A 24,062-nucleotide genomic window follows, 5' to 3' on the forward strand; every position below is an offset into this window, starting at 1 on the left:
AGGCAAGCAGGCCTGAGATGAGCAAAATCTAGATTGTTGTGAGAGCATAATGAGGGAAGATGCAATTGGAATCGTACCTGCTTCATGTCCTCTTTGGTAATATAGTTCTTGCCCTCTGCCAAGGCTTGGAAAGCATTCTCTATTTCATCGCTGGTCTTGATGTTCTCTGATTCCTTGTCAATCAGGAATGAGGTATATTCTTCCAGTGAGACATAGCCCTTCCTGTGGGATAAAAGGATCAGGAACTGTGCCCTCTCAACACAGAGAAGAAACAGGTCCCGTTCTCATTCTACTTGGTGTCACAGGGACAGAGGGAAGCTGGATTTTCCAAGTGCCTCTTCCAACTCAGCTCTCTAAGACCATGTTCTATTTGACCCTCGTTCTCCTCCCCTTACAGCCAAATAAACAGTTTCCCAAGATCCAGCTTCTGTTTCCATATGAGCCTGACACACTATATAGAATTTCAGAATTTCCCATCAGCACCAGTACCCTGTATCTGTACCTCAAGCTCTTCAAGTTGATTTGAGGAACTCTATTTCTGGTCTTCTTTGGTTTTGGCATTAGAAAGAATTAGTCCCTAACCATAATGTGGTACCTCTATCATTCCACACCACCCTCACAAGCGTACAACAACCCCACTCCCACGTTAGTGATCCTCTCCTAAGACATTATACACATGAAGGGACTCTTATGTCAAGTTCCATTCTCAGAACTAATGGAAATTCATGTCAAACATAAAGCAGGCATTAATCAAATTGCAGGATTGGTGCCTGAGTTGCAGTTAGTGCCATGAACTTCTGAGCTAATCCTGGAAGGGCCCCAAAAGCTGCCCCGTTCACTTATTGTCTCTGCCACTGTCACTCCTATTCTCAAGATGAGTTAATGCCTATGGATTATTTTACTCTTGGTGCTTGTCCTGCAAAGCCCCAGTCCCTGGTTTGGTCTGGCCTTGGTCTTCCTCCTACCTCCCTGGATCGACGACATCCAGGAATTTCTCGAACTTGGGCTCAGGTTCATCCTCCTCCACCATGGGCAGGTAGTAATTGAGCCCTCTCAGGCAGGACCGGAAATCTTTGTGACTCAAGCGCCCTGTCAAATTCTCATCAAAGTGTCTATAGAATAAAAACATTTTATCAAGTTCAGTAGAGAAGCATATTAACAACAGAAAAGAACAGTTTTGTTGCATCAGCTGGGGCTTTATTAACATGGCATAAGCTCTTAAAAATATATTTTTATTGATTTCAGAGAGGAAGGGTGAGAGAGAGAAAGAGGTAGAAACAGCAGTGATGAGAGAGAATCATCGATTGGCTGCCTCCTGCACACCACACATTGGGTATCAAACCTACAACCTGGGCATGTGTCCTGACCAGGAATCAAACTGTGACCTCCTGGTTCATAGGTCACATGATGCTCAAACACTGAGCCACGCTGGCCAGGCAGCATAGCATAATCTTATCAAAGAAATGAGTGGACAGCTTGCCTGTGTTTCTACACTTTTTTAAAACCTAATGTTTGGAGGAAAAAGGATAAAATGTTGAACATAAAAAAGGCATTTCTAAAATCTAGGAATTTCAGAGACATATTATAAACTACAAGTTAAAGCTAAATAACATATCTAGATCTTCATTTAAAATCCTAATAAGCCACATTGAAGGGAAAAAATGTATTTGAGTTTTATTTTGAATGGTCTGAAAAACAAAGAACCAATCATTATAAAGTTACTAGAGGCCTGGTGCATGAAATCGTGCACTTGGGGAAAGGAAGGTCCCTCAGCCCAGATGTGAGAGAAAATAGTGCACTCGGCGGAAGGGGAAAGGGTCCCTCAGCCCAGATTGCAAGAAGGTGCAAGCCAGGCCAAGGGACCCCACCGGTGCATGATCGGGGCCAGGGAGGGATGCAGGGGGATGGCCAGCCAGGGAGGGACCATGGGAGGGCTCCAAGGCATGTCTGGCCTGTCTTGCTCAGTCCTGATCATCCGGACCCCAGCAGCAAGCTCACCTACTGGTCGGAGCATCTTCCTCCTGGTGCTCAGTGCACATCATAGCGACTGGTCAACCAGTCAACTGTCTGCCCCCTGGTGGTCAGTGCACATCATAGCGAGTGGTTGAGTGGCCTTAGCATATCATTAGCATATTACACTTTGATTGGTTAAATGGCAAACCGGACTACTGGACACTTAGCATATTAGGCTTTTATTATATAGGATACTCACTTATAGGTTGTGCTAAACTCCTTCAGTGTCTCCTCACTCACACCTATAGTATCTCTGAAAGAAAAAATACTTAATTACTTCATGTAACAAAACAGAGAAAAGCAGAAGCTATGTCACATGAAATAGAAATTTTAGTAACTATTTCATTATTTGAGTCATCTACTTTAGGGCCAAATCCAGTCTGTCACTTGCTTTTCTACAGTCAATGAGCTAAGAATGTTTTTTATATTTTTAAATTGAAATTGGTTAATAAGTTTATATAGATTTCAAGTGTACAATTCTATGATACATCATCTGTGTATTGCATTGTGTGAAACCATGTTCATTGCAGCATTATTCATGGTTTTTATATTTTTACATCGTTGAAATAATAAGAATGCTTTGTTAAGCATACATTAATTTTAAATGTCCATAAATAATATTTTATTGGAATTGGTCCATGCTCATCCATTTATGAATTATCAATAGCTGGTTTCTCTCCACAATAGCAGAGTTGAGTAGTTACAACTGAGACTATATGAGTCACAAAATTTAATTTTTAAAATTGATGAGAGAGAGAGAGAGAGAGATACTTATTTGTACATTGGTTGGTTGATGCTTGTAAGTGTCCTGGCTGGGGATTGAACCCATCAATTTGTTGTATCAGGACAGTGCTCAAACAAAATAAGCTACCCAGCCAGGGCCTGGCTCACAGAGTTTAGAATGTTTATTATCAAACTCTTTACAGAAATCTCTGATTTAGATAATAACACTGCCAAAAAAGCTATGGAAACCTAAAGCTTCTTTAAGACAATTAATTTGTTTGGTGGAAAAATGAATTCTGCTTTTCTGCTCCATATCTTGACTATCTCTTGCATTTTAGACATTTTAGAGAAAAATTTACAAAGGGGAATGCTCTCTGAAGAGATTGCATAAGATGGTGAAGGAATTCGAGAATTGGCGGATGGGTATTTTTAGGACAATGAGAGCACTGTCTCCTATTGCATAATAGAATAAAGAGAAACCGTTCTGTGGGGCAGTAAAGAGAATATTGTTTCTGAATACAGTGAGTGTACTAGCTCTTAAGGAGTACTTTTAACCAGTACTCCAAATTCTAGCCCTTGGAGTTTACTACCTAAAACTAGTATCATCCACACCCTTCCCTAGCCCTGCCCATAGGTTCCCAGTACTTGGCTTGGATTTGTTGTTCCAGGTTGTGTTGCATTCGCATCCCAAGCTGATAGAGCTGGTCCCACTGCTGCGCCAACCCAATGGTGCTGTATTTGATGTCCAGAACCAGAGCCTCTTCTAGGTTGTCTCCCAAATCCTCAATCTTGGTCAGCTGGCGCTTCATCAGCTGGATCTCCTTCTGCTTCCTCTGGAAAATGAGAAGAGAGAGAGTCACCCAGGGCACCACTCCTAGGGAGGGGAGTGAAAAATAAGAAATGGATGAGTTTCCTCTAATTGCTTCCATTCAATTATTTTCAGGGATATTCCTGACCTCCATGATAAATAAACTATTCAGAAAAACTATTAATATCTTGATAGGAATTGCATTGAATCTGTAGATTGCTTTGGGTTGTACGGACATTTTAATGATGTTATTTCTTCAAATCCATGAACATGGTAGATGCTGCGATTCCCTTTGCTCCTCAGTGGAGACTTCTGAAGCTGAGATATCCCACCAGATTCTCAACTGGCACACATGGCTGTGGATCCAGCCTGCTCTAATTCTTCCCCTCTTCTTAACATATGGATGGTGGCTTCTTCTTTTCATCCTTAGTAATAACACCTTTGTTCGGCTAGTATTCAAATGGTTCTGCAGGTTGATTATGCTATAATTTAATTGTAGTTTTGATGTGGTCATGGCAGGAGGCCAGCACACCAATTACCTACTCACTTTCTTGACCAGAACAAGAACTCCCTATCTGACAATGTCTTATTCTTTAGTATTTAACTTCTCTCATTAGGAAGAAATACAATGTAATTAGTTAAAATTTTCTCCTAGAGGGGTCAATAATGAAATAAGGGTAAGAAACACAGCGGTAGCCCAATGCTTCACCCAATTGTTAAGAGATCATCTAGATTCAATTGCACTATCAAATAATTGTCATTATCAAATTACAAAATTGTCAATGTTTCTAGGTGTAAGCTAGCAGCCTTGCACTTTTTCCTCTTAATCAATAACAGTAACTCTATAATAGAAATATCATTAACATTATTACATAGATACAGAAATTACAGTTTAGAGAGTTCAGGAAACATGTCCATAAAGTGGTGGCCAATGGTTAGAATAACATTTTGGCAGAGTTGGCACCAGAGCCATAGGCTCTTGACTTTCTGGCCAGGGAATTTACATAAAAGTGTTTATTTAAGAGTTTCCTTTAAGTATTCCTTATAATTCTGGAAATATCTTGACCTAATGAATAAACATTACTTACTTTATTTGCTTCCAATTGGGATTCCAGAGTTCCTGTTTCTTTGAGCAAAGATCTAGTTCAGAACCAGATAAAAAAGTTACTTATAATATCAGAGGTCCATATTTCACAAAGAGACAAACTCAGAGCTCCTACATTTCTCTACTGCAACTTCTTCCAAGTCACTTGACCTCTCTAAAATAAATTTACACAGCACCAAATTTTCATGAACCCAACCCTTCTGCCTATTGGCCACCTTGCCAGACATATGAGAAGGAACTCAGGCCCCTTCTAGCTCTTCTCTGCCTATGAGAAGGATACCAGGTCTTTCTCCTAGTTCTTATTCTCAAACACACTCTTAACTTAATGTCAGCAAGACTCCATCTAATGGGGTATTGAGCCAGAATAATATATGTACTATGCTTCTCCTTCTCACCCCACATTTTTATTGAGGCATCATCAGATTGAGATGAGATGAGATGAGATGCCCCAGTAGTAAGGTCTCCTTGTTTAATCATTCCCGAATGTGATAACAAGACAAACGTGGTAACATAAAATACTGACCCATCCAGAAAATAAGCCCTGGACATGAAGGTCCGGAACAGGATCAGAAGAAAGAAAGGGAAATCATATGTTAATATGGATTACTTTAACGATCTTTTTTACTTCAGATTTATAAAACATTCTAAATGCTTTTGTAGCCCAAGACATATGAACATGTTCCATCCACTGTTTCCAAAGTCTCTTTCACACCAAGAAGCTAACAGCCTTCCATACAGCTACTTGCTGTAGTAGAGAGAGCTCAGGTGGTCAGGTGATATGCTCGGTGTCGGGCACATGATGCCCAAAGGAAGAGAAGGAAGAGCTATGTTGCTTATGCCTTCTCTCAGGTGTTTTTGGCCATGAGACTGACTTTCCTTTTGTTAATTGTGTGATTTATTCTTGTCAGTGGTGTGTAGAAACAGTCTATATCAGCCGTGGGCAAACTACGGCCTGCGGGCCGAATCCTGCCCGTTTGAAATGAATAAAACTAAAAAAAAAAAAAAAAGACCGTACCCTTTTATGTAATGATGTTTACTTTGAATTTATATTAGTTCACACAAACACTCCATCCATGCTTTTGTTCCGGCCCTCCGGTCCAGTTTAAGAACCCATTGTGGCCCTCGAGTCAAAAAGTTTGCCCATCCCTGGTCTATATCATGGGTTGTCCAAACCACTTCTTTAACTCTCAAAATTCCACAAATCTGACCCAATTACTGAATAGTCTACCAATTTAGACCATTTATTCTAATGTATATTACTCCTTCTAAGTCTCCTTTTTTTCAAGGTCATTTGCCCCAGAAGATGTGACAAATGTTATTTTCACATATAGGACACTTTGGATTCAATCAAAGCCATTAGCATATACTATCTCACTTGATCCTCATCACAGCTTTAGTCAGGCAACATAAGAGCTCCATACTAGATGTTTACAATGTGCTCTACTTCTGCTGTGTCAATAAATACACATGCGACCGGGAGCCCATCAATGCATCTACTAAACTTCTTTCCACACAGAGGTAACAAGGTCTTCTCTGTACACTTTTCCAGTGTGCTCTAAAAGTTAAGTGAGTTACTGGACAGAGAAGTACTTTGTAAAATGCAAAGATAATTTCAACATTAAAATGTTTCAGTAAGAAAGAACTGCTGATATTTTTGAACTGTAATTATAGGCAACAGGGAACAGATGAGAATATCCAGAAGAGAATATTGAAGGGTACACAATGGGTAGAAGGCTGAAACTCTCATTTCTCGGTTTTGCAAGGATTGATTCAGAAAGTAACCAATTACCAATAGAAAGCACATGGTAATTTAGGACAGCATAAACGCTGTAGGAGTCCCCCCTCCTCCCTCCTTTATGAACTTTATCCTTGTGGGAAATGGAGTGTGTAGCATAAGGATCATGAATTTTGCGGTAACGTAGCACACCTGGTTTCCAAGATCCACTGAAGGAAGGCACTGGCGTTCTGTTCAAACTCCTGGCACATCTCAAAGTTCTTGACCTGTCTTTCCTCTTCCTTTTGCAGCTCTTGCTCCCGTTCCTAGAAACCCAAATCACAGACAGCGAACTGCACGTTGAAAACCTTTCTTTGCAGTAAAATAATTGGTTCCCAGGCTCAGCCATACATCTTAACTCTCCCAAATTTATATTCCGGAGGCATGTGCCTATGTGTTCACATTGCTTCCAGCCCACTTCTTCTCATCTTGAAAAGGTGAGGAAACTTATGTCACTTCCCATAAGTAATTGCAGATGTTTCAAAGGCAAAACTCAGTAAAAATAATAAAACAATGAAGGCAAATCTTTCTGCTTATTTTTTTCCAGATAAAATTTCATTTAAATGAGCATAAAAACAGCCTTAAAGGGAAAGGTAGTTATAAGAGTTGCCATCTAAAATTGGTGATTTTATGGTAAAATTTTTCTTTGTTAAACTTTTAAATATTTTCTATAGCTTCTATAATGAACATCATTATAGACAGACAAAAGTTAAATGCAAACACTTTTAAAAGGCACTTTTGGAGGTGTGTATAAAATAGAGAATGCGTTGGATGAAGGCATATATAGACTTTAAAGATATTTGCAAGCCTCGTGAACTTTCTATAACTCATTTTCAGAATCATGTCCTGGAGCTTGTGTTTGCTGCCTTAAATCACTGCTCAACACCCTGAAGCATAAAACTGTTCAAACTATGTTACATAGGGCTATACTTATTGTGAACATATTTTCAGATATTTCTTAGACTATCCAATTTACGACTGCTTTCCCAATTAAAAATGTGCCTTTCTTTCTCAGAAGTCCCCCAACTTGGGTACTCCACTAAATTGTCATGGTCACTATAGCCGAAGGAGGTCCCTGCTGTGCCTCAGTCTACCTTGATGATGTCAGGTAGGTGGTTCCACATCCTTTCTAGCACCTCCATGGTTAACCAGGTGTAAGGGCTGGAGGGCACATTTAAGGACTTAATCTGCTGGTCTAGCTCTCGCAAATAGTTCAAATCTTCCTGGGCCTTGGCCAAGGAGGCCAAGAAAGCCTCGTGGTCCTTCTGCAGCTGGCGGATCTCATTCAGGGAGACACAGTGCACATTTTCTGACAGGTCCTCCTCAGCATTCTCACACCAGTGGTTGAAAGCTGAAGCTTTGTGCGCAAATTCCATGAATAGCTCCTCAGCCTACAGAGAAAAGGAAAAGACACCTTCATCTTTCCCAATAGAAAGAGAAGAGAAAAAGAGGAGAGAAGAGAAGACTCCGAATAAAAAATAAAAAAAGTAATTGTCTTCAATATTTTCAGGGCAAACCCTTTAAAAGGACAGAACTAAAACAAATGGGAAACCAATGGACAGACATGTGAGTTAGAAATATAAGTCCTGATCCTGGCATCTCATTGTAAACTTGGTCAAGTTTTCTATCATCTACAAATGGGAAAGTTGAATGATTTCTAGAGACATTTTAGCTCTAAGATTCCAAAGTGACAAAAGTTGTTTTCAATGAGAAGATTTTATGATTTCTTATTCTGAAATCTGTTTCAATTCTATTTGGCACATAGTAGACATGCAAAAATAGATGTTAGATGAATGATTAAATGAATGAATCATTCATGAAATAGGCAAATCTATCCTATCCTTTATCCACTTCCTCTTTCTTCTGATCGTCTATAGACCATACCTCTCGAATGTCTCTTTGAAGACTGAGTTCTTTTCCTAACATCCTTCTAAAACTTGTTCAGGGCTCATCTCATGCTTGCAGTTCCTGCTTATCTTTATTTTTTAATATATTTTATTGATTTCTTAAAGAGAGGAAGGGAGAGGGATAGAGAGTTAGAAACATCGATCAGCTGCCTCTTGCACACCCCCTACTGGGAATGTGCCCACAACCAAGGTACATGCCCTTGATCAGAATCGAACCTGGGACCCTTCAGTCCGCAGGCCGACGCTCTATCCACTGAGCCAAACCGGTCAGGGCTTGCAGTTCCTGTTTAAATCGATTTCCTACACTCTAACCTTTATCCCTATCCCTGCAATACTCTCTGGAGTTATCTGTATGTTCTCAATGATTGAACTTCTGAATGAGAGCAATAACATGGATTGTTCCAAACAGTATGTCATCAAAAATTTTTTAGATTTAAAATCATCATAAATTTGAGGTCAGCAGACAGTACTTTCAGGGAGATTTGTTATGCAAATTCGTTTTCATCCCCAAACATAGGCATTAAAGAGGTTGTGCACTATTATATTTTCCCTGTACTCATTTCTGCAATCTATATGCTAAAATAGATCAACACAGAGAAAACTCATATGAAGAATATAAAAACCTATGAAGTACTTCTTATTATTTTCAAAATAGTATGGATCAACTGAATATTTTACAAATATTTTACAATCAGAAAGTAAAATAATAGAATCAGATTGTGAAATATCTTTTATCTCTCTCTCCATATATATGTATATGTGTATATATATGTATATATATATTCCATTAATTGATTTTTTTTTCACTAAAATTAGGTCTCATGTCTTTCAATAGAGTAAAAATTAACTAAGGGTCCAGACTGACTATTTTTTTTCAAACTGACTGGTTTTTATTTGTGTGTGTGTTTTCCAATTTCCCTAACTCCCTACCTTATATGGTATAATACTTGTTATGGTCTAGGAGTGCTCAGTAATTTACTGACCATCCAACTTCCTTTCATTATTGTTTTTTTTTATTATCAACATCTAATACCTTAGCAGCCACCATTAGAAAGGACATTTTAATCACTTATATCCATATAGAACTTAGTGGTTTATACTGAATTTTTCAGATCCATTATCCTTTTTAATAGTAATAACAGAGAACAGGAAGAGGTGGTGGTAATATTATCCTATTTCATAAACAGCAGAATCAAGGTTCAAAGATGTTAAGTGACATGTAAGAACACAATATTTACTTGTCTAGGTCTTTTATTTGAACTGGAGAAAAGCATAGGGCTGACCTTATCTCCTGCCTGCCAGTTGTAGGTCTGCTATACAGTAAGATCGTTCACCCTTTTGTGCCACCTACCTCTTCTATTACCTGTGCTGGATAACTGACAAAAGTCTAAAACAACCTCCCTAGCAATCTACAGTCGTTTTGCTCAGTAAGAATGTCTTTCTGGTCCTTTCCAAAGTACACACTCAAATATATCCAAACAGGGTTTCCACTATTTGTTGCTAGATCCCATGGCTAATATATAATCAAGGTCTTATCGTGCCTCATCATCTTTTACCATTTACCTTCTGTAGGGGGAGCTGTTTCTCTAGCAATTTCTGCCTGTGGGCTGCACAGGCTTCCAACAGCTGTTCCCAGCGCCTCAGCAGGGCAGCATGGCGCTCCTCGATGGCTTTGGATTGGCTGTGCTGAGCAGCCACCAGCTGGTCCTTTAGGTCAGTTATCTTTCCCAGTCTCTCTTGTTGAAAGCTCTGCACACTGGCATCCAGTGTGTCCTGAGAAAGACCAGAGAGAAGCAGTGAGCAGAGAACGAATGCAGATTCCGAAGGGTCATTTATACCTGGGATCCACCATATTTTTATCATGAACAAGGTAAGGACTAGGAAAGAGTTAGAATGATGACCAAGGAAAAGGAAATATGACTTAGAGACTTAAGTAAACATTTGGGATTGGGGTTATGGCTAAATTCCAATGTATGTTTTGAAATTAGATTTGAACTCACATTCTAAAATTCTTTTGTATCACTTATTAGATTTTGTGTTCTACTGGAGATCTTGGAAGTATGGAAATTAAAAAGAGACCTACAGATTCTATATTACACTAATGATATTTTGGGGAGATGTTGGTATCAGAATCACAAAATTAGGGATGTTCCACTTCCAGCTTTAATAGTGTAGCTTGTATTGGACCAATTCTCTCTTTGAGAACAGCTTTAACCACTGGTAAAAAAGTACAAAGTTGTTTGAAAAAGATCAGAATGCAGCTCAGGTGGTTGTAACTCAAGGATTAAAATCATAGAGAGGAGGGATTGGTAGTAGAATAAGAGTAATATTCTCTGTTACTTTTGCTTTTGAAGTATACACTGTACAGGGTAAGAGGGGAAAGCAGCTGATGAGAGCTTTAGATGGACCTAAAACGACAAAAATTGGAGTTCGGGGGAACTGGGGCAGCCAGGGTTTGAGGTGCCATGAAGAGGGAACTGCAGAAAAGTAGGTTCGCTATTCCCACTGTATTTTCCTCTCAAGACATTTATAGATTCCTAAACTGTAGGACACAAGTCCTAGAAGCCAAGCAGAAAACAGCAGCTGCGGATCTAAAACGCTACATACAGTTCTCGGGAGTCACACAGTGCTGATTTCAGGACACAGTAAGCATGGGCAGCCCCAGCGAAAGAGAGTTAGTTGAAACCCCTGAAAGGTCCCAGGTATAAAAGCAAAATGAAAAAGGACTAGTCCTCAGATAAGTAGAGAGATAGATAGATAGATAGATAGATAGATAGATAAACAAAACTAAAAGTATGCTTTGAAGCAATTTAATCCCTAGCTAAAAGTAGGGGTTGGATGGGGAATGGGAGGTGTTAGATTACAATTTTAAGTAAAAACTTATCAATGAATTAGTTTAAATGTAAATGAACACACTATTCCAGTGATGGCGAACCTCTGACACTCATTTTTTTTGGTTGATTTTTCTTTGTTAAATGGCATTTAAATATATAAAATAAATATCAAAAATATAAATCTTTGTTTTACTATGGTTGCAACTATCAAAAAATTTCTATATGTGACACGGCACCAGAGTTAAGTTAGGGTTTTTCAAAATGCTGACACGCCGAGCTCAAAAGGTTCGCCATGACTGCACTATTCCAATAAAATGATAAAATTAGATAGACAAAGCCATAATCATTATATAAATCTATAAAATTTTAGAAAATTTAAAGGCGCTCTGCATTTCTATGTTCACTGCAGCATTATTCACAATAGCTGAGATACAGAAACAACCTAAGTGTACACCAACAGAAAAGCAGGCAAAGAAGATGCAATATAGCCCTGGCTAGGTGGCACAGGTGGTTGGAGAACTGTCCCATACATCAGTAAGGTTTTGAGTTCAATTCCTGGTCAGGGCACATACTTGGGTTGTGGTTCAATCCCCAGTCAGGGCGTGTAGGATAGTCAACCAATTGATGTTTCACATCGACATTTCTCGCTCTCTCTCTCTCCCTTCCTTTCTCTAAATCAATAAAACATATCTCAGGTGAGGATTTAAAAAAAGAAAAAGAAAATGTAATATAGAGAGGTAGATATATAGACGCACACATATATACATACATGCATACATACATACAATGGAATATTATTCAGTCATGTGAAAGAAGGATACCATGCCATTTGCAACAACTTGGATGAAATTTGAGGGCATTGTGCTAACTGAATTAAGTCAGAGAGAGACAAACACTGCATGATGTCACTTATATGGGAATCTCAAATAGTGGTTACCAAGAACTGGGGGGCGGGGAGGGGTGTAAAGGGTATAAACTTCCTTTTAACAAGTTTTGGGATCTAATATACAGCAAGGTTATTTTAGCAAATAATACTGTATTATATACTTGAAAGTTGTTACAAGAGTAAATATTAAATGTTCTTACTAAACATAAATGATAATTATGTGACAGAATGAAAGTATTATGTAGTTCTATGGTGGTAATCATTTTGCAGTTTATAAATGTATCAACAAGAAAAATGAAATATAAAGTCACAGAAACATAAAAAACAACAGAAGATGAAAACAGATATATACTATAAACAAACAAAAAAGAATTGGTGTAGTATTTTAGTATGCGAAAAAGACTTTAAATTAAGAAATGTTATTAGAAAGATGACCATTCATAATTAAAAGTATCAATTCATCAAGATGATTGCATTATTATAAATATCAACACAACTTTTAACCTAGCCTCAAAATATATAAAAATAATAAGTATTTAAACAACATGATTAACAAAATATAACAGGTAATATAAACCACTGAAAAAGTACACATTCTTTCAATTGTACAAAAACTATTCACCAAAATAGAATAATTAGTGGGTCAAATAAAAGTTAGATAGAACATATTTAACTGGATAACAAAAACATAACATTTCTGAGATGCAGTTAAGCTTTACTTAGAAATTTATATCCTTAAATCAATATATTATAAAACAATAGCTAAATATTTGAAATCTATCTTAAAAAATTTTTAAATCAAGTAATCATGAAGAAAGTTAAAGAAAATGGTAAAGATATAAAGATATAAAAAGCTATTAATGGAATATAATATAAAGATAGAACAGAAAAAAATTAAAAAGCCAAATGTTGATTCTCTAATAAAAATGATAAATATCAGTTGCAAATTTAATTAGAGAGAGTGGGCAGGGAGAGGCAAAGAGGGAGAAAAAACTAGCAAATGATCAATATCAGGAAGAATAAAAGAAACAATATTACAGGTTCTACAGCCAATAAAACCACACAACTTAGAAGTGGCTAATCCTGTGTGTTCAGCTTCTGTGCGATACGGGTCTTGGCCCTCACGGGCGTCTATTCCAAAGGCAACCCGGCTCTCACCTGCTTTGCCAGGAGAGTGAGGAAGGCAGTGAGGTCTGCACCGTTGCCATTGATCTTCAGGCTTCTTTCCTTCTCAGCTAAAGAGCAAAGATCATTAATAGGTTGAGAAAGATAGTTGCTCTTGGATCAGACTTGATAAGGAGAAAAGGAATATGTCCTATAGTTCACAAAAGAGCCTCCTAACTCTACAAGTCGGCGATTCCTTGGGCTGTGAGTAAACATTAAATTGGCGATGAATGGATTGTCCTATAGACTTATTCAGGATAAACTGACGGAAACAAAGCTAGCACCAAGGGAACGTCTGAGTGTTTCACAGAACACAAAAATTTCATATTAGACATAAATTTTAATTAAATCAAACATACATTTATTTCCTAGAAGTTTTGGCTACTGCCCTATCTGAATATCACATGTGAAATCACCAATTCTCAAAAAGATGCTCTCTGATACTTCATTGTGTGTGTGTGTGTGTGTGTGTGTGTGTGTGTGTGTGTGTCATTGTAATTGCGTCCCAGAAGGACAGGAATGGGTGATGGAGGGAGTACCTCTCTTCACAAGGTAAGTGAGAAAGCCCCAGGAACCATTGCATTAAAAAATGTATCAGCATTTCTCAAGCCCCAGCACCCTGGCCCTCACTATCATACCTATCCAGGCCTCTGCCACATCAGCCTTCCAGTTGAACTCCTGAAAGGCACGATCATCTTCCAACTGCAACTTCCAGGAAGCTATGGCCTGGGCCAGAGACGGTGTCTTTGCATTCAAAGCCTCTATCTTGGCGGAAATCTTCTCCTTGTGCCGAATTTCTTCCTGCAACGCCAACGGTGAAAGGAGGAAGAGAGAGATGAAGGCCAAACATCTGAATTCTTTGGGACTATTGAAAATCTCTCCTCTCTCTCTTTTAAAATATTTAACAACTCTCCTCTAGGTCTCGTGAATTTATTCTGTGATTTCTCTATGTCCCAGATGGTTATTTCCACCCCAGCACTTGGATGACCTTCTCATGCTTGTTCACCCAACTGTCATCGTCTGAGAGAGTGTGAGCATCTAGAAAGTATGACGTCATCTCTGCTTAGGGTTCTTCGTGTAGCACTTAGATCAGTGAGATGTTGTAAAAACAAGCATTTAAACTAAAGAACAATATTCAAGTTACAAATAAGTTTCCAACGGGTCCTCCTCCTTAGAGGCTTACAAAATTTTTTTCCCATTCTTACAAATATTCTATGATCAAAGCAAGTCATTTATAAAAGTTTCATAAATGCCATGTTGTGCATAGGATAAGAGTAAGTGTGTCAACAACTAATTTAAAGAATCTGAAAGGTGTATGTATAAGAGCTTGAAAAAAGAGTTTTCAGAAAACAGAAATTAAGTAACTATTTGCTGATAAGAACAATAAGAAATAAATGGCAGCTTAAAGAGATGGATTCAATTGGGCCACCGTGGGAAAATTTATTCCACAGAAATAATCAATTGTGGCATTAATTTTTGGGGGAGCAGTAGCTGGTTGTTAAATAATTACCAGCACATCCCCTCTAAATAGCCACTGTGGCTAGTAGCCACCGTATTGGACACTGCATCCCTAGATAATAAAAATAAATATATATTTGTTAGATGTTAAAAATAGGTGATTAAAATTCTGTGTATGATTTTAGCACTGCCCATGAGTCTATTTTTGGGCCAATCCCTTTTGAAAATGAAAGTTTGACCGGGAATTCCTGGAATCACTCACCTTACTCAGGATGCCTTCCCCCTGAGCACACACATTTTGCACCCGGGCCTCGTGGACAGCAAAGTCATTATCCAAGGCTTCATGCTTCTTTAGCAAACTCTGCATAAACGAGTCGGTGAGAATCAAAACATCTGGAAAACATATCCCACCCCCATTGCTCCCCAAATTATTCACTTGCCCAAAAAAGGGCAAACTTACCAGAAAAAGGGTCACAGGTATATAAGTGATATTGAGTCTATCTCACCACGTGACCTGACAGTTTTCTGGATTTTGGAATAACAGTGTTGATCAAGGATTTCTCCATATCAAAATTTAAACATTTCTAAGCAACACTGTATTTACCAGAAAAATATTAAGTATCAAGAACATCCTATATGAAGGACTATTCTTAAATTTGTTTTTTTCCCCACCAGGAGAGAGATTCTAATTTTAAGGTGAAATCACTGAGAATCTAAGAAGAGATTCCTCTTAAAGAGAAGACAATGGATTCATTCAGCCTATTGCTCACCTGAGTAGCAGCCAATGTGTCTCCAGAATCTCCTCGGGCAACCATCGCTTCCTTTTCATTGATCCAAGCTTCTTCTTCCTCAGCATTCTCCATAAATTGCAAGTATTCTAGGGACTCTTCCAACTGAAGCCCTCTACAACAGGCCAGGAAGCCCCGGTAAGAAGAGAAAACCAGCAAGCGTGGGAATGGAGCCAAAGGCACAACCTCACGAGGCAGCCACCGTTGAACTGGGCCACAGAAGAATTGAGCCTGTGTCTACTAGTCAGCGGCGGTGATCTCCTCTGAAAAGGGGAGACCCTTGACCCACAAGTTCCGTTTTGTGGCATCATCTACTCTCCAGGAATGTTTGTTGGGAAAGGAAATCTTGTCCAAACAAAAGTGCTGACTTTGGAGTTGGAGAATAATGGCAGTGAATCAGAACACTGTCGTTCATCTTAAATGCTTTTATTTCCCCGGGAAGAAATGTCTTCCTATGCCAACAGACATGAAATTATAGCAGAAATTACTTTATTTGGCTATATGACTATATGATTCTAAATGGCTATATGGCAATAAGGGAGAAAAAAACATTTCTCTCACTACTAACTGTTGCATACAAGGCTAAAATTGGGGCAACATAAAACAGACATGTGGCAAATAACCTGTTACAAAGAGCAGCAATGATAAAAGATAGTTGCAGGTAAGTGCAGGAGTAGAGGTCTGTAAGCACAGAGGCAGCAATGACTTCTGCCTGCGGCAAATGGGAGACTGTTTAATGGAAGACTGCGCTTGAGGAGGGCCTTAGAAGATAGAGGATGGGTGGCGGCGGAGAAATGCTAAGCAAGCACTTGGGTGTTCTCCCCAACCCCAGTTCAACACCTGCCACACAGGCGGAGAACTGGGCCTCCGCTCCCACTCACCGCGCCTTGGTCAGCTCTTTGAGCTGCTCCCAGTGTTGGACAAACTGCGCCAGCCGCTCCTGGATCTCCTCTCGCCCCACCGCGGCCTTGTCTCCCAGCCCCTCTGCCATATCCAGCACGTTCTGAAAAACACACCCCCTCCATGTTGCATCACCTCACGCCCTCTCCCGATGTAGGCGCAGTTCCCTGGCAAAGTATCTAGGCAGATTATTCCTTAACTTCATGGTACTCGGGGTGGGCTTAAAAATCCTGGGAGGAGAAGAAAGCTGTAGCAATAGACCATGTTAAATTGACCCAAGTATTTGAGCAGACACATTGGCATTTGTACCAGGCCATGCACCCCATGATCTGATTTATGGACTAGTCACAGTCATAGGGTGACCCTGCTGCCAAGCCAGAACCAGAGTTGCCTTTTTTTACCATATGGTTCGGCTCAAGCAGAGCTTCTCCGAATGTCCCAACCTGCATCTAATTGTCAACAACTGTGCCCTGGCGTGTTGAAGCGCTCCTTCCAAGGAACAGCACGGGTCCCTGTGCAGGATTCTTCTAGTCACAGGATACAACGTGTGGAGGAGAAAAGAACACTTTTGGATGCTGTGACTGACTATGTGGTCGTGGCATGCCGCCTTCACATTTTACAGAATCATCCTCCTTATCCCACACAGGAGGGCCTACTATTGGATTAGCTCTGCCCTCCCAGGCCTCAGACTCTACTGTTCCTACCTGGATGGCAGGTTCATGTGCCATCAGCTCCCCCTCCAGGCGTCTGTGCTTCTTCAGTAAGTTCTGAACCCCCTGTAGATCCCTCCCCTGGTCCTGGGAGCGCACTCGAACCAACTTCTCTCTGCAAACAAGGGTGAACACAGTTTCGGCATCTGAGGTCATCCTAGAGCAGCAGTTTTTTTGAATGTGTGTGTGGCTGGGGGTGAGGTGCTGGTAACGCTCTGGAGTCAGTAATCACAAAGATAATTAGTACCAAAGGCTTTCAGCTAAATTTCTGACTTAGGCTAACGCAGTTAAAATAGCAACTGATCTCTACCAGGTGGACAGCAGCTCCAGCCTTCTCTTTAGTTCCCTTGCCTGTCTCATGACTTCTTTGCTCAAGAATGTAACTAGTGTTCCTCTTTGAATAAAAGTGAAAATTATATGCATACACACCCACAAACATATATACATATATGACTTCATGGTATTTGTTATTTTTGTCTACTAATACATTTAGTTAGAGAAAAACATTGTGCACAGGGCAACAAGTAGAGCATTTTAGAAACACTTTTACTTGTTGCCCTGTGCACAACGTTTTTCTCTAGTTCATTGATTACTATGAAGAATCATCAGATGTGTTGAAGACAAACATGATGAGGCAGGTTAAACAGAAAATAAAGCAAATAATTTGATTTGCTAGTATATTCCTAATCATATTTTTCCAAATAAATATAAACATTTTATTTTTTTATTTTAAAAATCTAGTTAAATTTATTGAGGTGACATTGGTGAATAAAATTATGTAAGTTTCAAGTGTACAATTCTATGATGCATGATCCGTATATTGCACTGTCTTCACCACCCAGTCAATCTTCTTCCCTCACCATATATTGACTCCCTTTACCCTTCCACTCCACACCCCCTTCCCTCTGGTAACCACATACTCTTGTATTTATCTGTGAGTTTTGTGTGTTTGTTATTTTTATTTATTTGTTGCTTTCAATATTATACCCCACATATGAGTGAAAGCATATGGTTCTTGCCAATTGTATGTTTTTGCAACAAAGGTAGAATTAATTAGTAATAAAACCACGGTAGGTAATGTGTAACATCCCCTGTCCAGTGTCCAGTTTAGTATCATATTAGATACAGAGGATACAGAAAAAAGAAAGAAAATGAGCTCATCAGTTGGGTAAGTTGTAAATGTTCAGCTGTCTCATTTCGAAGGAGCATTACACATTCTATGAACTATCTAGAACTATGGTTTCTTTTTTTTATTGTTTAAGGTATTACAAATAGTAGTACATATGTCTCTTTTTTTCCCCACTGACCTCCCCTGGCCTCCCCTCATCCCCTCACCCCCAGTGTCTTGCGTCTGTTGGTTGTGCTTATATGCATGCATTCAAGTCCTTCGGTTGATCTCTTACCGCACCCCCCCACCGGCTCCCCGCCGCTTAACTTCGTTCCCAGACTACATGTGAACTATTCCCCACTCCTTCTTTTCTTATCTCCCTCTGCATGTATACAGTGAGGGAATTTGGAAAAATAAAATAAATGTTAACTTTAAGCTAAGGCCAACATGATTAAGAAGTAATACCAATGCCAAGAAACATCACCTATTTCATTTCAGCATCAAATAGAAACATGTTGTGTGGGTTATCTACTCGCTTGAATTACCAACGCAATGTAAGCTGGCAGTACATACTCTATCCAGGCCTCCTCATCATCCAGGTCCTGGAAGAACTGGAACAGGGCATAGGTCTCTTTCAGTTTCTCATGGTGTGCAGCTGCTAGATTCTGGACATCCAGGAAGCGCTTGTTGACATTATCTCTTTTCTCCACAATCTGGTCAGCATTGAAAGTCCCGCTGGAAAGCAGATCAGCAGCCAACTCATTCAGGTCCTTCAGTGCATCCTAGAAAACCCAAGTGTGTTCAGTGAATAGTACAGTACAGGCATTAAGCTGGTAACGGGCTCAATCCCCAGTAGGGGGCGTGCAGGAGGCAGCCGATCAATGATTCTCTCTCATCATGGATGTTTCTGTCTTTCTCTCCTTCTCCCTTCCTCTCTGAAACATATGAATATTTGTTGTGTGTATGTGTGTGTATATATATATATATATATATATACACACACACACACACACACACACACACACACACACATATATATATAATATATATATATATAAATATATATATGTATACCCACACACACATATACATACATATATATATTTTAAAAAGACGTGGCAGATTTACACAATGGAATACTACACAGCTGTTAAAAAGATGGAACTCTTACCCTTCACGTCAGCATGGATGGGCCTGGAGATTATTATGCTAAGCAAAACAAGCCAGTCAGAGAATGACAAATATCATAGCATCTCACTTATAATATGGAATCTAATGAGCAAAATAAACTGACAAACAAAATAGGACCAGAAGCATGGATACATGGAACAAACAGACTGACAGATCTCAGAGGGGAGGGGGATGGTGAGGACTGAAAGAGATTAACCAGAGACCATGTAGCATATATGCATGGGCCACGCACACTGACAATAATGTGGCAGAGGTCTAGGGGTGGGGAGCGAGGGTTGGGTGGAGGGAGACAAAAAGAGGGAAACAAGACATTTATAACAGTGTCAACAGTAAAGAAAAAAAGATAATTTTTTTAAAAAACTGTTGCAACCTCTCTCTGCAACCCATGGATATGACCTGGTTATAATGACTAGTGGTCGAGAACATTAAGGTCGGTTTTGCAAGACTGTATTCTCGAATGACCTCATATGATGGGAAACATTTCCGTTCTTGGAATGCAAGCCCCAGAGGAGTGGGATGCCAACACTACTTACATTTCGGGCCAACATCTCCGTTTCCAACAGCTGGTGCTTCTTGAGCAGGTTTCCTGCGGAAGCCAAGTCCCTGGCCTGGTCTTTCATGGCCAGCAGTGTCTCCGCCTGGGAACAGAAGAATAGGCAAGAAAGTTGTCAGTCAAAACGATCTTTAGAAGGAACAAGATTGGCAACTGTGTCCCCACACAGAGTGAAGGGGGTTATTCACGCATAAATCTGATGATCTGATAAGCATTTCTTAAGCTCCTGTACCCTCAGCCCCCCAACTCCACCCCCACTTCCAGGTGCAATTACCTCTGAGAGCCAGAACTCAAAATCCCGGATGCCTGTGTTGAACCTCTGTTGGCGACTAGCCTCATTGAGCTTCTGCCCTTTGTCAATTGTTCTCTCAAGCAGGTAGTCCCAGTGTTTCTCCAGCTCTTCCAGTTGACCCTAACCCAGAGAAATTGAGAAGGTCATTAGGATCTTTAGAATCCTGGGTCCTGTAACAACTTGAATGGATAATATAGGAAGGCTATGAAGGGCCAACATCTCTGTTTGGTTAGGGACTAACCAAAATTTTCTAATACTTGAATATCATAGGTTTTTATCGATTTCAGAGAAAGGAAAGGAGAGAGAGAGACAGAAACATCAATGATGAGAGAAAATCTTTGATTGGCTGCCTCCTACTGGGGACCAAGCCTGCAACCCAGGCATGTGCCTGACCAAGAATGGAACTGTAACCTCCTTGGTTCATGGGTTGAAGGTCAACCACTGAGTCATACCGGCTGATATGAATATCATGTGTTAAACCAGTATGTTTAATCTGGGAAAAAGAACAGAAGGTACGAGAAGAAAGTTTGAAGAAAGGGTGCTGGGCTCCTTACAGGGGCTGATGCCTGAATGGCAATGGCTCTTGGCCGTAGGGATAGAAAATGTAAAACAAGTATGATGATGCTTAGTAATTAAGTCTAAAGCTTTCTTGGAGTTTTAGGTACTAAGTGTGGTAGGAGCACTCAGGTCCCAGCATCACTGTTTTCCTCCTTCCTTGTGCAACAAGCAGAGGAAAGGCCACTAATCAGAAAACATATTTCATATCCCTACACATGGAAACAATAAAAGAGTAAAAAAAATTATCTTCCTGTGACTCTATAGCCCAAAACCCATGCTGGGCAGCACCCCTACCTTCATGGTCTCTTCATTGCCATCGCATGCCCTTTGCTCAATCAGAGAGTTCCCCAAGTTGATGACTCCTTCTACTTGCTCAGCTCGGCCGTACACCTCATTTTCAAAGGTCTGGTGCTTCAGGTACTTCCTCTGCAGGAAAAGGAGAAACTAAGTCACCTTCTCACTTAGGGAAGCAAGAAAAGGTAACTTCTGTTGACAAGGAAGAGGTCACGTTTCCACCATAACCAACGTGATGATGGCTTCTGAAGAACCCACTCCACGTTAGATTCCAAAGTCTCTGAGGACAGCAGGGGTGATCACAACAGTAAGCAAATGTTCACTGTAGGGAGGTGATCATTCATCTGATAATCTCCAGATGCTGACTTTTCCCACGGTTTTTATTTTGAGCTTGCCTGAATGTTGCTAGGGTCTTTGTAGGACTCATCACAGGCGGTGGGCAGCATCTCACTGATCCATTCTTCCAGGTCCTCGAGGTCACGGTAGAATTGTTTTAGGTCAGCATAGTTTCCAAGTTTTGTCCGCTCAGCAATCAGCAGTGCTTTGAGAGCCTTCCACCTGGAAGAGGGGCAGGATCATTTTCTGCCCTCTGCCCTCCCCTCAACCCCGAATGGCATAGCCATGACGCTTGCCATTTGCCAACCTGTCCCTTCCCTCTCATCATTTATATATTTATGAGCTACATATAACAGAGTTAAAAATTATTTAGTCTCACATCATATTATTATATGTCATATTATTATCTATACACCATATATCTATGTTATATATAACATAGTCTCATAATTTTTAGATATAAAATAGAGTGGTTAAGTCAAGTAATTGCTAAGGTAACGTCTATGTCTTTTATTCTGTGAGTGTAGATCATAAAGTTTCCCAAAGTGTCAAGGTAGTTTTAGGCACCTAGAGATGAGAAAAGCTCAGTGTTACCCCCATGCTCAATGCTGGCAAAGGGGCCGCTTTGCTATATCCTCTTGTCGCTCAAAAACAGTTGCTCAGGCCTGACCTGTCTAGCACCCGCTGGAGGCGAGCAGCAATCTCTTCCTTGGCATAGTGGTCATCAGCTATGAGGCGCTCAGCAAAATGCTCTAGCTCAGTGATCTTCTTTTCCTAGTAGAGAAAGAGAGAGAGAGAGAGAGAGGGAGAGAGAGAGAGAGAGAGAGAGAGAGAGGATTAGGCCCTGGCACAATCCCAGACTCTCTCCTAGAAAAGAACAGAGATATCCTTTGTGACTTCATGAAGGGAAACCAAAGCAGGACCAAAGGGTAGATGCCTTACAGGGAGATGGGTTTTAAATAAACAAAATGAGAACTATTACTAAGAATACTTAGATGGGCTACTTGCGTGGTACCAAATTCCTGTCTTTGTTACTTCCCATGGCCATTGTGGAGGGTAATTTCTGCACTGGGTGGGATGCTGGAATAGACGCATAAAAAAATCTCTTCCAACTCTAAAATTCAGGTTGATTTTTTAAAAATCCTCAACGGAGGATATTTTTCCATTGATTTTTAGAGAGGGTGGAAGAGAGAGAAATATCACTGTGAGAGAAATGCATCGATTGATTGCAAGAAGCCTGCAACTGAGGTATGTGCCCTTGACTGGAATTGGGACTCTCCAATCTGCAGGCCGATGCTCTATCCACTGAACCAAAGTGGCCAGGGCTGAAATCCAGGTTTTGAAAGGTTGGACATAAAGTAAGAAAGGTCAATGCCATGTGTGTCTTGAGTTAGAATAAGCCAAAGTGTCAAACTACCTCGGAGTTTCCTATAGAAGCAAATGGGAATAATTTTAAATCACAAACCACAAATATATGTAGAGTTTCTGTTATTACTAATAGTTATTTTTTGAATTCTTATATTATTACCTGGGCAGTGATTGCTTTGTCCAAATCATCGCGTTTCTTCATCAAGGCCTCCAGACTGTCTAAGGAACCCTTATCGTCTGACCTCAGGAAATTCTCACGAGCCACCATCCAGCTCTCTGCCTGGTCACAGTTGCCTTGGAACAACTATGGGAAGTCAAGTTAGAGGTACATGAGACATCAGTCCTCCCTTATCCACAGTTTCATTTTCTGCAAGGTCAACCACGTTCAGAAAATATTACATGGAAATGCCAGAGGTAAACAATTCGTAAGTTTTAAATAATGTGCCTTTCTGAGCAGAATGAGAAGTCTCCAGCCATCTTGCTCTGATACACCTTGCTCTGTGAATCTGCGTTATTATACACTCCCCAACTGTTAGTCACTTAGCTGTCTTGGTTATTAGACCTGCTGTGTCAATGTGGCTGTGTTCAAGTAGCCCCAATTCTACTTTATAATGTCCCCCAAACCATTCACATAACTTGTATTATAGTATATTGTTATAATGGTTGTATTTTATTATTTAGTTGTTGTTGTTAATCCCTTACTGTGCCTAATATATTAATTTGCAAAATTTACCATAGGTATATATGTACAGGGAAAAAAAGATTGTATATCTAGGTTTCAGTACTGTCTGTGGTTTTAGGTATCCTGAACTCTCTCCTAGAGTCTTGGAACGTATCTCCCACAAACAAATGGGGGACCACTGTACTGGACCTCTTACATTTCCCTGTAACACATTTATGTCTTTATATAAGCTATCCTTCATTCTTGGGGTGCTATTTCCCACATCTACCCCTGGTGAATACTGGCTGCTTATTTAAAGTGGGTGAACATTCTCCTTCAGGGTAGCCTGGAATACTCACTCTTTTCCCTCAAAAGTGTTAATCACTTCCTCTTCTTTAACCTCAAAACATTCATACGTTTTGTTTCATTAACAAGTACTAGAATGATCTGTCTACATGTCTAATTTTACTCCTTAAGAAAACAGATGCCATCTTACTAAACTTTATGTTGCCAGAGCTCTGCACACAGTAGGCTCTCAATAAAAATCAATAAATCAAAAGGTCAATGAATACATAGATTATAATCACCCCACTTCATGCTGAGAAATGGCCCCCATTTTGTTTGACTCTTT

The 24,062-nt window shown here is 39.9% G+C and overlaps 1 protein-coding gene across 1 annotated transcript in view; it reads right to left on the minus strand.

The window, feature by feature from the left end:
• The window catches only part of SPTA1 (spectrin, alpha, erythrocytic 1), a gene marked incomplete at its 5' end in the record, with an annotated part of 71,114 nt that overhangs the window by 5,197 nt on the left and 41,855 nt on the right, over positions 1 to 24,062 (minus strand). The window contains 22 exons of the mRNA XM_005881943.2: positions 78 to 222; positions 966 to 1,112; positions 2,213 to 2,266; positions 3,382 to 3,569; positions 4,633 to 4,684; positions 5,173 to 5,190; positions 6,577 to 6,689; positions 7,518 to 7,814; positions 9,894 to 10,103; positions 13,209 to 13,285; positions 13,853 to 14,015; positions 14,935 to 15,033; positions 15,443 to 15,575; positions 16,342 to 16,463; positions 17,065 to 17,185; positions 18,752 to 18,960; positions 19,903 to 20,007; positions 20,197 to 20,334; positions 21,067 to 21,198; positions 21,462 to 21,624; positions 22,073 to 22,176; positions 22,931 to 23,074. Coding sequence (XP_005882005.2) covers positions 78 to 222; positions 966 to 1,112; positions 2,213 to 2,266; positions 3,382 to 3,569; positions 4,633 to 4,684; positions 5,173 to 5,190; positions 6,577 to 6,689; positions 7,518 to 7,814; positions 9,894 to 10,103; positions 13,209 to 13,285; positions 13,853 to 14,015; positions 14,935 to 15,033; positions 15,443 to 15,575; positions 16,342 to 16,463; positions 17,065 to 17,185; positions 18,752 to 18,960; positions 19,903 to 20,007; positions 20,197 to 20,334; positions 21,067 to 21,198; positions 21,462 to 21,624; positions 22,073 to 22,176; positions 22,931 to 23,074 — 2,934 coding nt within the window. The remainder of the gene's footprint in view (positions 1 to 77; positions 223 to 965; positions 1,113 to 2,212; positions 2,267 to 3,381; positions 3,570 to 4,632; positions 4,685 to 5,172; positions 5,191 to 6,576; positions 6,690 to 7,517; positions 7,815 to 9,893; positions 10,104 to 13,208; positions 13,286 to 13,852; positions 14,016 to 14,934; positions 15,034 to 15,442; positions 15,576 to 16,341; positions 16,464 to 17,064; positions 17,186 to 18,751; positions 18,961 to 19,902; positions 20,008 to 20,196; positions 20,335 to 21,066; positions 21,199 to 21,461; positions 21,625 to 22,072; positions 22,177 to 22,930; positions 23,075 to 24,062) is intronic.

The sequence above is a fragment of the Myotis brandtii genome, unplaced genomic scaffold (genome assembly GCF_000412655.1).
Source record: "Myotis brandtii unplaced genomic scaffold, ASM41265v1 scaffold6945, whole genome shotgun sequence".
In the NCBI taxonomy this organism is placed as follows: domain Eukaryota; kingdom Metazoa; phylum Chordata; class Mammalia; order Chiroptera; family Vespertilionidae; genus Myotis; species Myotis brandtii.